Raw genomic sequence first — 14,176 nt, forward strand, 5'->3', positions numbered from 1 at the left:
CATTTAAGCTTCTAATATAATATATTGAAACCCAAGTGGCGGCTGAATTTTTGGTCTGGAGATTATTGCACACTCAAACACAACGGTTAATAGCTTTTCCCCAAGTCAGCCTCCCTTTTTCTTGCTAACACTATCATAGCGAATCAAATGTGATCGAACGTTAAGGGTAAAGTAGATAAGATGAAAATTTGAAGTAAAGACCGATCAAAGAAAGAAAAAACAGTGAATAAATAACTGCTAACTGAAAATTATTAAATAAATAAAAGAATTTAGGTTGGTTTTCCTTATGCATCAACAGAATCCTCGAATAATTCAGAATATTATCACTTCCTCGACCTATACTCTCAGCAAGTGTGCAAAACAGAGTATAAAAAATACATGATCATTTGATTTTAATGCCGTAAAAACTCATCCGGGTTAAAAAAAGCACGATGAAAAATATCAAAAAATATGTGAAACAGAAAAGACACATAAAATAGCTTCATACCATAAAGTTTACGAAGTTTAAGCTCTACACATGCAATCTGGGGCTGGATATGTATATATAGATTGCTTCTCCTTTCTTAACCTCATTTGGCCTTGCCTATTTTTATGTCCATTGATAACCGCATGCTGAAACTCTGACCACTCTATGGTTTTGTTCAGGAATAGTGGGCCCAGCAGTAACATGTTCGGTCGAATGGTTTTCAAGTTCAAGTAAGCTCGATGTCCAAGCTGAAAACAGATATATATGAGCTCTCATTTATGAAATTTGTCCTATGTAGGGCACTCAAATACAATAAAAAAGCTGAAATTTGTAAGGGAACCTTAAAAGGAGATTCTTACCAGAGCATTGTGCATGTTTCCAGGAGAAGCAGAGATGAAGATGTCACTTTTAAGGCTCACATAATAATCAACAGCAGCCATCAAAGAAGCCTTACCTTCAACCTCAGCAAGCTCAATCGCTGAAGCAAGGCTCTTCTTATCTTCCATGAGGGGAAACATTGTACGCAATGTTGAGATCCTTGCCTCTCCTCCATAAACCTGAAAAAAAAAGGGGGGGGAGGAGGGGGGGAATGCTCCTTTTAAACCATAGTCCCACTGAAAACAAAAGCTTTCAAATGTAACCTAGAGAACATGACAGATCAAACGGACTAAGAAAGAAGGAAGAAAGCGGACTTTGTGTGAAGCAAGATAGAGGTGAGTATTATTGTTGAAGCCCAAAGCAGTTAGCAGCAATCCAATTTCCTCCGGAGTCAATGGGCACCGCCCTTGATTTCTCAGCTCATGATCAGTGAATTGAGAGTTTAAAACCCTTCCCTGCCATAAAACTTGGCGATATTTAGCTAGGGCCAGTTTCTCAGCTTTGCCTCCACCAAAATCGCAAGCTGAATGAGCAGCCATGTCCTGCACAAAGTCTAATTAGAAAGGTAATTACAATTGCTACAGCATATATATATATATATATATATATATCCTGATAAAAAGCAATAATAACCCATAGATTCAACACTCATCAAACCATATGGTGTAATAAATCACCTACCCAGAAACTACCATAAAAGGGCACTCAATATATACAAGTAAATATGCTTTTGATATTATTTATATCCTACCAACTGCAATGTCATGTAGTGCACCAATGAACAATCCCGAGAAATTATTTAATGAGAGTGCATTCTTTTCAGTTATAAAAGGACTAAGCAACATCTACTTTTAGCCTAAGAGGCTCTAGGAACACTTCAAATTAGATTATAAATCGGTTTACTAATTATTTAAAAGAGTTGGGTTTCATACTTTGTCAAAGCGAAGATGTAATACAACAAACTTTCCAGCTCTCTCTTTCTCTGTATCATCTGTTCTCTCTCGTAGAACTGCAGTGCCTGATGCTTGAAGCTTCCCAGAAGGATCACGGAGTCGATTAACAAGGGTCTCTCCAATTAATCTTATCCGAGGAACAAAAGCTAAAGCTTCGAAGTTTACTTTACAACGTAAATGTTGGATTTCCACAGGCAACTTGTCAAACGCTAGACGATGGGAGAATGGCGATATAGCAGCAATCCCATAACTGCATCCATAAAGATTTGTCAACTATCATAAACAATATTGTTTTTTTGAAGTAGCTGAATTGCACACACAAGTGCAGAGATTTCCAGGACTATTAGTCACCAAGTGGATATCTCACATAAGGACTGAAAATATTACTAATTTACCAAAGAAAATGGTATTTGTTGCTCAAAGCTTTACCTTTGCATAACAGGCAACACATTTTCCAGATACCAGTCAGCTGAAGCATGAACAGGTGCTGTTTTGATTCTAGTAGCTCTTATACCTGTAGCATAATATTCCCGTGAGCTCCAAGAATATTCTGTAGGCAACTCTTTAACTATAGAAACTTCATCTCGAAGGACATTGATAAAGTGATCCACATCAAATATATCTGTGAATGAACTGCAAAATTAAACCACCAAATCTCCTCAGATTAAAAGATAAGATAATAATAATTTTTTTAAAAAAAACCTATAAGAGGCTGAATAACTTGCTCATGAAATACCTTGAATCTTGCCAAACAGGATTGACTTCAAGGTGCGGTATCACCAGTGTCGCATTCAATATTTTAGCGACAGCAACTGCATCACATATCTTGGTAACAATAAATAAATAAGTAAAAAAAATTAGAGCATTAAAATTAAACAGCAAAAGACGTGCATTAGCATTAGCTATTCATGAACTCACCCCCATTCTTTGCTGGTTCAATCCTCCATCAAGAAATACCTGAATATACCCCTGAGATCTCTCTGGCAGTGCTTCAAGAAGTGGAAACAAGCTTGTTATTAGTTTTTTTTTATGATCAAATCCAAGAATCTCATAATATAAACTTCAAACACTTACATGGGGTATCGGCAGAGTCGATGCAAGGTTTCCATCCTTGATTTGGCAAGGGAGACCAGAGATCGAACAGTTGTTTAATCGGCTGAGAGTACAGAACATTAAGAAACATAGTATTGAAATTCGAAGACTTTTAACCAATAAATAAACAAATTCATTGAACTAAAAACAAGCTAGAAAGGATACTAACGGTTTTCCAATGTAAAGCGACCTCAAGTAAAGACAAGTGCCTTGGTTTCGGAGCATTCCATTCCTGGAAAGAAACAGTTCTTTCAATTAATTATTTAATTCTTAAACAAATCATAGTAAAAGAAAAAAAGAAAACAGTAATCGCAAAATGAAGAATTACGGAGAACAAAGAGGGAGAGGCGCGTCCCAGAGGGGCGAAGAGATTTGGGAAAAAAATTGGCAAGAGAACAAGGAAAAGCGCGGCAAATGCACTTCTTTGAGATTGATGAACCTGGTGATTGTAGTTATATGGCTGCCTCATTCTTTCCCTTTATTTTAGTGCGCGCGCAAAATGCTAAAACCCTAACCCTAATTCCATGAAAATCAGAATCTTTGGGAGGGGGTTTCTAGTGAAATCAGAAATGGCGATGATTCAGGGAAACGACAGTGTGCTGAGACTGAGAACGGTCTGTTGATCGAAAATTTTGTTTTATTTTTTGCACATAATAAGAGCCATGTTCTAATGCGAGCGCCTTGTTACCGAGGGCTCATAATGCATTTGCGATCGTCAAAGTAGTACAATCCAACGCCTCGAATTAATTTTTTTTTTGTTTTTTCCCGCAAATAATTGGGGAAAAAAGAGAAGTAGAATCCATGGGACATTTCACATCTTATTCACTGAATTATATAAACTTCCAGACTTTGAAGTATTTTAAATGATAACACTGTAAAATTAAAATTACTTGATTTTTTAAAGAAAATTTGAGACAAATTTTAAATTCAATTAACAAAACACAATTCGCTTATAGCTTATAGACCAAATCTTTTGCAAAATCTGCAGCAGCTCAATAGAGAAATATCATTTCAAATCTAAATTTTCTGAATTTAATACTGTATAATTTGGTAGGCAGGGAATTTCGTTAGTTCTTGTATGATTTAGCTATGAAAGCAAGAAATGTATCCAAAACTACTCAATTGCTGTCCCACCTTCATAGCTCAAATTACAAACAAATACTATTTCACTTAGATTTGGGTTCCTAGCATCATAAAGTGTAAGAAAAATTCATCCTGTCCTACTTCTACTTGCATAAACAAAATGCCCTCTTTGACAGGCTGCCTAGGAGTCCACTTCCTCCTCAAGGGATGGCGAAAGCCGCATCCTCTTTGCTGCTGGTTGCTCGGATAACTCTGCCAGAGAATCATTGACAATGATGGCCTCCTTGTTTTCAGCCACTTCAGAATCTTGATTCAATTGTTGCATCCTCTTTGCTGCCGGTTGCTCAGATAATTCTGCAAGAGAATCATTGACAATAGCCTCCTTGTTTTCAGCCACTTCAGAATCTTGATTCAATTGTTGCATCCTCTTTGCTGCCGGTTGCTCAGATAACTCTGCAAGAGAATCATTGACAATAGCCTCCTTGTTTTCAGCCACTTCAGAATCTTGATTCAATGCTTCAGCCACCATACTAGGATTTTGATCTGATAATAACATTGAGTTATCTTTAGACGGTAGGTCGTCAATAATTGTTTGCACTTCATCACAACTAGCCTCGTTTTCAATCAGGTTGGAATCCCGATCCAACTGGTTCAGCACCGTACCAAGAGTTTGATCTGATGACACAGTTTTATTATCTTGGGACTCCATGTTCTCAACCATTTCGGGATCCACATCTAACTCGTTCACTGCTGCACCAGGATTTTGATGCAACACAACAGACGAGTGAGCTTTCGAAGGAAGATCTGCATCTCCAGTTTTATCATGAATCTTGTCAGTGTCCTCAGAAGCTCCAGGGACATCGGTGATAGAAGTCTCCAGCACCTCAATGGAGGCGGGCATGAAACCTTTCTTCAGACAGTCAACATTTTCTACTGACTCAGATTGTTCCTGATCTGTATCCCGTTTTTCAATCAGAACTACACTATCCTCAATCGGGTTATTTTCAATAATCCCAATATCATCGTCATCATCAGAGGTACAAGATGTTTCATGCGATGTGTCAACTTTGTTCCCTCCTATCAAGGAAATTCCAGGATTCCATGAACTGCCCATGACAAAACCACTCGATGAATATGGAACTTCACACGCTTGAGACGTGATTCCAGTGAACTGCGGAAAACTGGTTTCTCCAGAAGCCAAATATACAAACTGTTGACCAGTTTGCACGTCTTCTTGCTGAAAATAAAACAGCTCTTTCTTATTCGAATTTAGAAATAGAAGATTCACTGGCATAATAGTAAATTACCAAGCCAACTTAGAACACTGAATATGATACAAAGGGAGAAGCGACTCCTCTATTCCCCAATTTCTCACTGTAATAGAAGCATTTCCCCTTTTTATCTTGTGCATAAGAATGTCTAAATATATAGGGCAAGAAGGTAGCAAGGAAGAAATTAAGTAGATATAAATATAATGCAGCAAATGCATTTTAGACCTAATTGGGCCAAACAAGTGATTATAAAAAACATGATGAAATTCAATACCTCTCTAGGTGATACAGCTCCATTCATATTGTAATATGACGGCTGCTGGTCAAAAGATTGAAATTGTCCAAGCAAAGATCCTGCGGTAACACCAGGCTCAAAGAACTCCCTAAGAACCAAGCCAGAATCATTAACAGTCTCCACATTTCTCATAGAAGACGATGCTAACAGAGTCATTTCAATCCCTTGGCTTGCTTGGGGATTTAAATTCCCATGACAAGCTACTTCTGGGCTGACACTCTTTGAAACAAACTCCACACCTCCATTTCCAATCTCTTCTGGAAATCTAGAGGAATGAGGTTCTTCACTGCAATCAGATGAACTCATTTCCTGAGAACGGATCTCTAGGAGTTCAAAGATTAACTTCTGGATGAGAGTGCGCTTTAGAGATGCCTCAGTAGGTAGGAACCAATCCAAATTAAGCTGGGAAAGAAAACAAAGACAAAACAAAATTACAAAACTGCTGATTACACAAAGCATATAACAATACAAGATTGATAACAGATAGTCACGATGTTATTACCAGCTTATCTTAAAGAAACATCTTAACTTATTTCCTGGTCCTAACTCCTAAGAACAAACTCAGAAACATTTTCATATTAAACCATTTACACTTCAATAGAAAACCCTAGATCACTTAAATAGCAAACTGGAAAGATATGGAGCAGAAAATAAGAAGGTACAAATTTAACAAAATTACAAAATAAATATAAAAAAGGATGGAGCTTGGATAACAATTACAAACTTAAGCATCAATTGAGCTATGCATCAAAATAACTGCGCAGACCACTTACAAAGTTGGAGAACTTGGTTATTTTGAATGGATTGAAGTTAGGAGGAGCTTCAGCTAAAAAGAGCTCCAGATAGTGGAGTAAGAACAGACCACAGTCAAATGAATTCTCCTGCTGTGGCAGCTAATAATAAATGAACAAAACGTCAGATAAAAGGATTACATAATATGCCATCAGCCTACTGAAATGAAGTTTTGTTCTTCATAAGCTGGCATATTTAGTGTAAAAATAATTGTATTGCAAATAAATACATAGCATTCATCATGACATAGAGTGACTTGAGGCAGCACTACTGAAGTATTTTCACTCTGTACGCTAGACAAAAAGTGCAAATAAAAGATAGTGGCAACCCCAAGAGCTTCCCTAAAACAAGATTATCAGATAAATTTCAATGCAAAGAATCAAATGGGACAAGATATCATGGTATTTAAAGCAGTTCTGACTGGTTCTTAAACCCCCCAGGTGGGTGCAAGAAGTTAAGGAAATTCTTATTCCAAGACTGTACCTTAAAATAGCTGCTATTAAAACTGAGATTAACAATACCTCAAGTGAGACAAACCGCAGATTCAAGAATTTTGAAGAAAGATCTTCAGATGTCTCCTTGTGCCTCTCTTTCCATTCTTCCCAAAGGTAACTATCATTTTAAGGGACAAAAGCCATGCCAAGAACTTGCAAGATTTAGTATTCAAAAATGCATACCAGCTAAAGAAGGACATAAAACAAAGTTAAAAGACTCACAAAAGTGAACAAGCATGAAATCAAAGATGTAAACAAAAATATTCATCATGAAGGATTAGAATAAATCAAAAAATTCTTCAATTAATTTGTATATGACCAAAATGGAGAAAAGAAAAAATAAAGATACGACGAGACCAGTAAATACAAACAAGGTTTGAACCACTTTCGTTTAAAGGCTACCATTTGCTGCAATTTAAAGCATGTTAGTCACTTCTGATGTATTCTCCTCCTAGTTCTTTTTTGCTACTTTATAAAGTCAAATTTCAACATGATACTTTTGCTCTCTCTTTTTTTTTTTGGTATTAGCAATAAGAAATTACAAATTTATGCAACTTCAATAGAGGATTTCGAAGCTATAGTGTTTCACCATAAGGAAGGGAAGAAAAGAACTTGGTCAGTATATCTAAAGCCAACTCCACAAACTCAGACTACGAGTGGTATTTCTAATGGCAACGAAGCTGAACAGGATTTTGATTACACAACTTACATCTTGTGTAAAATACTGCTGAATGTTAAGCAAAACAGAAAAAAAGAAACTCAAGTACCTAAAGCTCAATAGTAGGCAGTGTGCATTCCTCCATTTTCCTGGTCAGTGGAAGGACCAGAAAAAACACAATATGCAGTGCTTTCCATATAGATTACATATGCATGAGCAAAAGTACACCCCATACAAAAGAAAACTGAAAATGGGTTCAAATAAAGTTCTGCATCTGAAGGTTATGTTTTCTAGAATCTTGCTGAAGAAACTTTCTCAAGCTCTAATTCATGTTTAACACAACAAAGGAAAGTTCAATCATTTCACCAATGAATGGTTAATGATGGCTCATCTTATCACAGATGAGCATATATTACAGCAAACTCAATGGAAAGAACAACAATCACACACTAACCCGGATATCTAAAATCAGGTAGAGTACAAACTATTCAGTGAATGAAAAATTAGTCGCCTTATTAATACTACTACTCTTACTATTGCACATTTGACTAGAGGCACACTAATCCTTCAATCACAAAAACACAATCCAACTTTAAAAGTTAATGTTCCATGGCAAACTCACAAGGACCATTCTGCAGAATGCTAAAGTTCCAACATAAGCGTAGAAATATTATATGAAACTAGATTTGCAGAATACTGAAGTTCCAACAACTAGCACGTGTTGCTCAAAATAAACATCATAACCAAGCTAAGATATAACATGATAGTTTCAGAGATCAAAAGCAAAAGATCTTACATTTAATCTAGAAATATTATTAAGTAATAACAGTGAAAAATTAAGTCAAATATATGAATGGCAGAAACTTTAGGATACCTTTGGACAAGATTTTCCACTCACTGAATAGCTCTAGAAATATTATATGAAACTAAATTTGCAGAACTGAAGTTCCAACAACTAGAAAATGCTGCTCAAAATAAACATCCTAACCAAGCTAAGATATGAGATGAGATGAGATGATAGCTTCAGAATCAAAAGCGAAAGTTCTTATATGTAATCTAGAAAAACTTTCAGTACTTCCCACTTAGAGACCCAACCGTGAATCAGGAAAATCAGTGAAAAAGTAAGGGAATTTTGCAGGGGCACGCATTTATTAAGTTGAATAAATCAATTGTAAAAGCTTTAGGATACCTTTGGACAAGATTTTTAAGACCTGCATGATTTCCTTTGATAGAATCCATATGCAATATGCATGGTACTTTGGATGACTTGTCCAAGTCTTCATCTGAAACAGGACAAAAATGCATGAACGAAAGGTAGAACTCCCGAATGAAATTCAACAGTGACATGAATGTACCTTTAAAACCAGCTACTTCACCAGGATGGCATATGACTATCAAACTCCAATGAAGACTGTTAGCAATATGCATATATACTTTATCTTAGCTCACAAATTCTCATATGTTATATCTTCAAAGAAATAAATAATTGTGTTTGACAAAAATATTACCTGAAATTTACAGGAATAAAGATGTAATCTTTTCCAAACATATCCAATTTCCTTGTCCATTTACGAACGCGAAGGAAAGCAGCCCTGCCATCCGAAATACTGGATGGATCTTTGTCAAGGTCAGCAAGTTTCCGAAAGAAAAAACTGTTAAAAAAGTGAAATCTCAGCCTTTCCTCAGGTTGAATTTGATTCTTCAGATACCTATCAAACAAACCTCGTTAAAGCTTCTCTACAAAGAACTACATATGTAAGCCATAAACCCTAGATTTTATGTTCCAATTTTGACTCTGCAGCATTCCTTGAAAATAAAGATATGCAATGAGAAAAAACTACATGCATCTTACTTGATGTAGAAGTCAATGATAGTATCATTGACAAATGTCTCTGGTAGTAACAGATCAACATCTCTCTTGCTAATGGAAACTGCATCAATATCACCTTTTGGATATATAACCTCCTCAAAAGGCTCGTCAAAACTGCAAAATATGTGTTTTGAGTAAAACTAGAGAACACAAGCAAGAGTACATGATGTCCAACAAGAACATGAATTAAAAGAAGATTGAGGAAACATTAAAGACGACCACACTTTTATCCCCTTTTCTTTGGTTATGTGATAGTTCCGCAACTTACTTGGGAAAATAGGACCTTTGTACAAGTGAATCATCTCCATCCATTTCTACAAGTGGACTGTGACCATATGCAATATAAAGTAGAAAAAAAAGAATATTTTAGCCAGCTCTAGATTTAACAACATAATATCATTACAGGCAAGTAAGAGCCTTTTAAAAGATAAATAAATAGCAACATAAAATTTCAAAAATTAAATGAACAGACTGACAGGATTGAAGATAGTTTTAAAAAGAAACATTGATTTAGAAGCTTACTCTGGCATAATATTCCATAAGGCCTGGTATTGAAAATTTAATGACATGATTGCTGCATGTTTCTCGGACCATCTGGGGTCAATAACTGTAAATTTCAACTCCTCATAGGCTGGAAGAAATATACATGAGCAGATAAAGTCAGATAAAAAGGAAAAAAGAAACTGTTAGCTGACGGCTAACTTCCATATCGTGGTCAAAGTAACTTTAAACAAAGAAAAATGATTGAACTAGGTTCAAATCAAATCCTATAAACCTTCACCCCCTACAAAGGTAGGAAACAAATTTACAACAAATAAGCAATTTAAGCATATTCATTATGTCCAATAAGAAATGATTACTTGTGTTCAAATTTTCTAGATGAAAACAACAAAATTTTGAATAACAAAACAACATTCTTTTTCCAGTACAATGCATCATATACATAACAGATTATGAAAAATTAGTTCTAGCTGCACCAAGTTCATATCAAATTATGGAGTTCTCCAAGTTCTTCCATTCCTCTCCTTTGATGGAAAGGAAAAATATACATCATTTGCTCAGATCGGCACAGGCAATATAAGCCATATAAGGCCACTGACCTGAAGTGTCACATGCATTCTCAGCCTCTATCGCAACCTTGGATAGGACTTTCATCTTTAATGTCATATATCCAACCTAATATGCAGTCCATACAGAAAAATTTTTACTGTTAATACCAAGAAAGCATACAAAAGTGCTAACTTCAAATATTCCAATTTAGGACTCACCCTTTGAAACCACCGACAATTGATACTAATAATATCATCAATTGTGCTTTCGAAACTAAAGGTTCTTTGGTGTTCACTCACAGTTGAGCCCTCAATTTTGACACCACTAGGAGAAAAAATGACTGAGACACCTGTATGATAATCATTTTGATATAGAACATAATCCGGACAGATAACAACTGTCCTCTCTAAGTTATCCTGCAATTTCACAAGAAGGATAACCAAAACAAATGTGAAAAGCTTCCAGAACAAATAGCAGGCAGTAATTAATTTGTATCTTATTGGAAAATAATTTTCCTGGAAACTGTTTACAATTTAATTGACAAAGTCCCCCAGATATCTAGTTAAAGGTATCTTTTTTCCACATACAGATGGATGTGGAAGCTCATCGAGCCTTAGGTTGCACAAAGAAAGTATTTCTCTCCTATTTCATAAACTCACCACCCACCACAAGTTTCGAACTCAACCTCCAAGTTGAATTCACAAATCCAAACCATAGAAACCTACAGCTCATTGCGAGCATGGTAAATATTCCATTACAATTAGAGGAAAAACATTCTTAGACCAAGCAACAGCAAATGCAAGTAGGGGCAAATAACAATTGGAGTTTCAATGCAAAAAAAGCGACGTTGTTTCAGGATGCAGGAAATATTGCTTTATAAGTAAACGGAGACTGTGTGTCAACCAAAGAGAACCCTAAAATTACTTGCAGACAGGGAATATTCAGAGAATCAATAACCAGAGAGATTATATAAATTGGTTAATGAACACTTGGTATATGATGAACTCCTTAAAGATGAAATAACACTCTACAGTATCTCCAAGCTAGTTACCATTAATTAATAATTAATATATTTATATGAAAAGGAAATTACCATAGGGATATCGCCAAAGCAATGGTCTGACATGTCGCCATTCAAAGAAACTGAAATTATGCAGATAATTATGTTTAGAACATACAAACCATTGATAAAAATGAACACAAATTTTCAAAGCTGAAAGAATACCATCATCCTCTGCTACATCTGAAGAAGGACTAGTTGGAGATCTTTCAGCCATGCTTTCATTAGCATCTGAAGCCATATCAACTGGCTTATTCTGCAATGTTAAAACAATCTAAGCCCAAGCCAAAATATAAAATATTGTATTCAAAATGTAGTTTAGGAAAAACTTGAAAAGTACAATTAATGGAGAATTAGAAAGGGCACAGTTTAATTGTCTTTTTCCAGGTGAAGGTACTTCAGGACATGAATCTCTTGGCTCCATATCAGTAAAGGTACATCTAGGCTCATGGCTATCTTTTACTAAGTCTGCCTGTTGTTCAGAATGCGTAGACTTTGACTCTGGGGAAACATTCAGTTTGGGATTTCCTTCCTTTAAGATGCAATCCTTTTCATCACTACCCAGCGAGGCAACAGGGGTAGTAACATCACAACTACAATCACCGTCAACTGCATCAACATCTAAACAGGGAATGTTGTCCATTTCCTTTCTTAGAACAGCAGCACCATGGCCAACTTGAAACAAATGTAAAAGAACTGCTATCAGAACAGCAGAGTTATATATAAATATGGAGCATCCACAGTCCACACATCTTACGATTATCCTATAATTCAAATTTGCGGATAAATGTTGCACATAACATTACCTTAAAGAGAATATGAGTTACACTATCTAACCCCCATTACCACCCGAATGCATGAAGTAGAAGAAAACACAACAATATCCATTGTGAATTGCATGTTGATTATTAAGCTACTAGTGTAAGGAAACAGTAAACCCAAACACAAGCAACCCGAACAAAATTACATGTTATCATGCCAGTGGGAAATAAAAGGAGCATCGACTTGTTGGATACAACTAAAACTTATCAAGCCTGTTTGATCAAATCATCCATAAAGCTAGTAGTTCACAATATTTCCACAAGTTGATAACATGGAAACATTCGAGCTACCTCAAATGTGAGCTAAGAGCTTCAACATTCACTGATTATGAAAATCAATAAAAGAAAGAAAGTGAAGCAAACTGTTTCCCATAACCTCGTTGATAAACCACCGGGAAACAACCGAGACCTTAATATAGATCCAAATCATACAATTAATCGCTAAGATTTAATAATTTCCATCATATCGCCTTAAACTTACCGAAAAGGAAAGGATTCTGATAATTTAAAATCAGACAGAAAAAAATGATAATAAACTAGCGGCTTTTTCAGCAATAATAATAAATATAAAGTTAAACTTCCCTTCTTTTCTTTTACAAGCGTACCGTATTCAAGAATTTTGTATCTCAGAGTTGCAGGGTTTTCCAAATTAGGGTTTTCACTTCGCTCAAGTACTTATCAGCTGCCAATTCCAAAATCCAGTCGTCCTCCTTCAAGTCGAACACCTCGAGACCGTTCTTCACCGGCGCGTGAGACGATTCAAGGTAAGACTGGAGGAGGAGTTGGCAAATCGGTGAGTTGGAAATGAGAACTCGATGAGTTGAACGTCGAGGAGAATTACCCGCGATCTTCCTAGAAACAATGCCCTAATTTCTTTGAGTAAATGAGCCAATTAGAGGGAAACAAGGCAGCTCGAGGGAGGAAAAATAAGGGAAAACGTGATGGCTTTGGGATTAATCAATAACGCGCAAGTTTGGAGATTGCTCAACACGATTCGGTCAGTTGAGAGAACAAGTTAAAGAACGCTTTTCTTTGCGCGTCGGGTTTGCACTATAGGAACTTGATCTGACAAATAAAAGGGATTTATATGAAACTGATCGCTCCTAATTTTTTTAAACTTTTTATGGATTAACTACCATTAGTAACATTATTTATCTTAGCAAAAAAAATTCAAGGCGAAGTTTGAAATTTGAAGCTCAATTATCAAACCTTGTTCATGTTTAATAACAATATTTTAAATAAATAACACGAAGTTAGTCACTAATTTTAATTTTTTTACATACTTCGAATACTTAATCTTTATCCTCACAATGTTCCACGTTTCTTCTAGTATTGTTTGATCATTTCTTATTAAAATTTATATTAATATCATATAAAATTCATATCAGCATACATTCAAAATTAAATATTTTTTATTGACACTTAAAATGTACTGTAGATATTAGCAAATTCCATTCTATAATTTAATATTTCTTCAAATTACATCTTAACTAAATGGCGTTGAGAATTTTTAATATGAACATGAGTTTTAACAAATATAATCATATTTTCTGTCAAATTTAGAAGCGGTCGATGTGTCTCTTTCTGAAATGATGTGAGTCCTTCAATAAGATAAAGCTAGTGATATTTTTCATCAATTAATTTAATATAATTTTATTTACTTTTCATCAAAAATATATATACCATTAACTACATTTTATTTTAGAAACAACCGTTCTTAAATTGGAAATAATTATATTTCTACACATAATTTATCATATATAATATATAATGTTTATTTATTTAAAATACTAATAAGAAACTACATACGGTAATTTAAAATGCCGATAAATCACTATAATGGGTATTTGTTTAAAATCCTAACAATTTAATCAATAAAATCATTATTATGCC

The 14,176-nt window shown here is 35.2% G+C and overlaps 2 protein-coding genes across 3 annotated transcripts; both read right to left on the minus strand.

The window, feature by feature from the left end:
• Positions 1 to 227: 227 nt before the first annotated feature.
• Positions 228 to 3,584, minus strand: LOC105769457 (O-fucosyltransferase 31). Of its 2 annotated transcripts, none has more exons than XM_052631193.1 (10): positions 3,329 to 3,584; positions 3,059 to 3,121; positions 2,872 to 2,953; positions 2,716 to 2,786; positions 2,534 to 2,622; positions 2,227 to 2,430; positions 1,777 to 2,047; positions 1,159 to 1,386; positions 826 to 1,023; positions 228 to 714 (listed from the first exon to the last, which is right to left on the minus strand). In XM_052631193.1, the coding sequence occupies exons 1-10, from the start codon at positions 3,356 to 3,358 to the stop codon at positions 505 to 507; spliced, it is 1,446 nt and encodes a 481-aa protein (XP_052487153.1). In that variant the 5' UTR covers positions 3,359 to 3,584; the 3' UTR covers positions 228 to 504. The 2 variants fall into 2 exon arrangements, with proteins under 2 accessions (XP_052487153.1, XP_012445561.1); XM_012590107.2 differs by having other exon boundaries at positions 3,218 to 3,583.
• A 314-nt stretch (positions 3,585 to 3,898) lies between these two features.
• Positions 3,899 to 13,501, minus strand: LOC105769456 (probable ubiquitin-like-specific protease 2B). Its single transcript, XM_052630241.1, is given in 18 exon segments — positions 3,899 to 5,209; positions 5,518 to 5,940; positions 6,312 to 6,431; positions 6,852 to 6,942; positions 8,672 to 8,765; positions 8,838 to 8,893; positions 8,991 to 9,191; positions 9,335 to 9,466; positions 9,621 to 9,677; positions 9,875 to 9,983; positions 10,453 to 10,528; positions 10,621 to 10,818; positions 11,496 to 11,545; positions 11,628 to 11,718; positions 11,803 to 12,137; positions 12,889 to 12,945; positions 12,948 to 13,149; positions 13,493 to 13,501. Coding segments are annotated over 18 exon segments (3,357 nt in total). The 3' UTR covers positions 3,899 to 4,153.
• Positions 13,502 to 14,176: the final 675 nt, after the last annotated feature.

This window comes from Gossypium raimondii, chromosome 5 (assembly GCF_025698545.1).
Source record: "Gossypium raimondii isolate GPD5lz chromosome 5, ASM2569854v1, whole genome shotgun sequence".
NCBI lineage: Eukaryota > Viridiplantae > Streptophyta > Magnoliopsida > Malvales > Malvaceae > Gossypium > Gossypium raimondii.

What these genes read in the sequence shown, in the direction of transcription:
- LOC105769457 (XM_012590107.2), bottom strand. Translation starts at nt 3,358, where the DNA reads ATGAGGCAGCCATATAACTACAATCACCAGGTTCATCAATCTCAAAGA. An exon ending in CCTCTCCCTCTTTGTTCTCC is followed by an intron (nt 3,122 to 3,217) that starts GTAATTCTTCAT and finishes GTTTCTTTCCAG; the next exon opens with GAATGGAATGCTCCGAAACC. An exon ending in GTGTTGCCTGTTATGCAAAG is followed by an intron (nt 2,048 to 2,226) that starts GTAAAGCTTTGA and finishes TTATGGATGCAG; the next exon opens with TTATGGGATTGCTGCTATAT.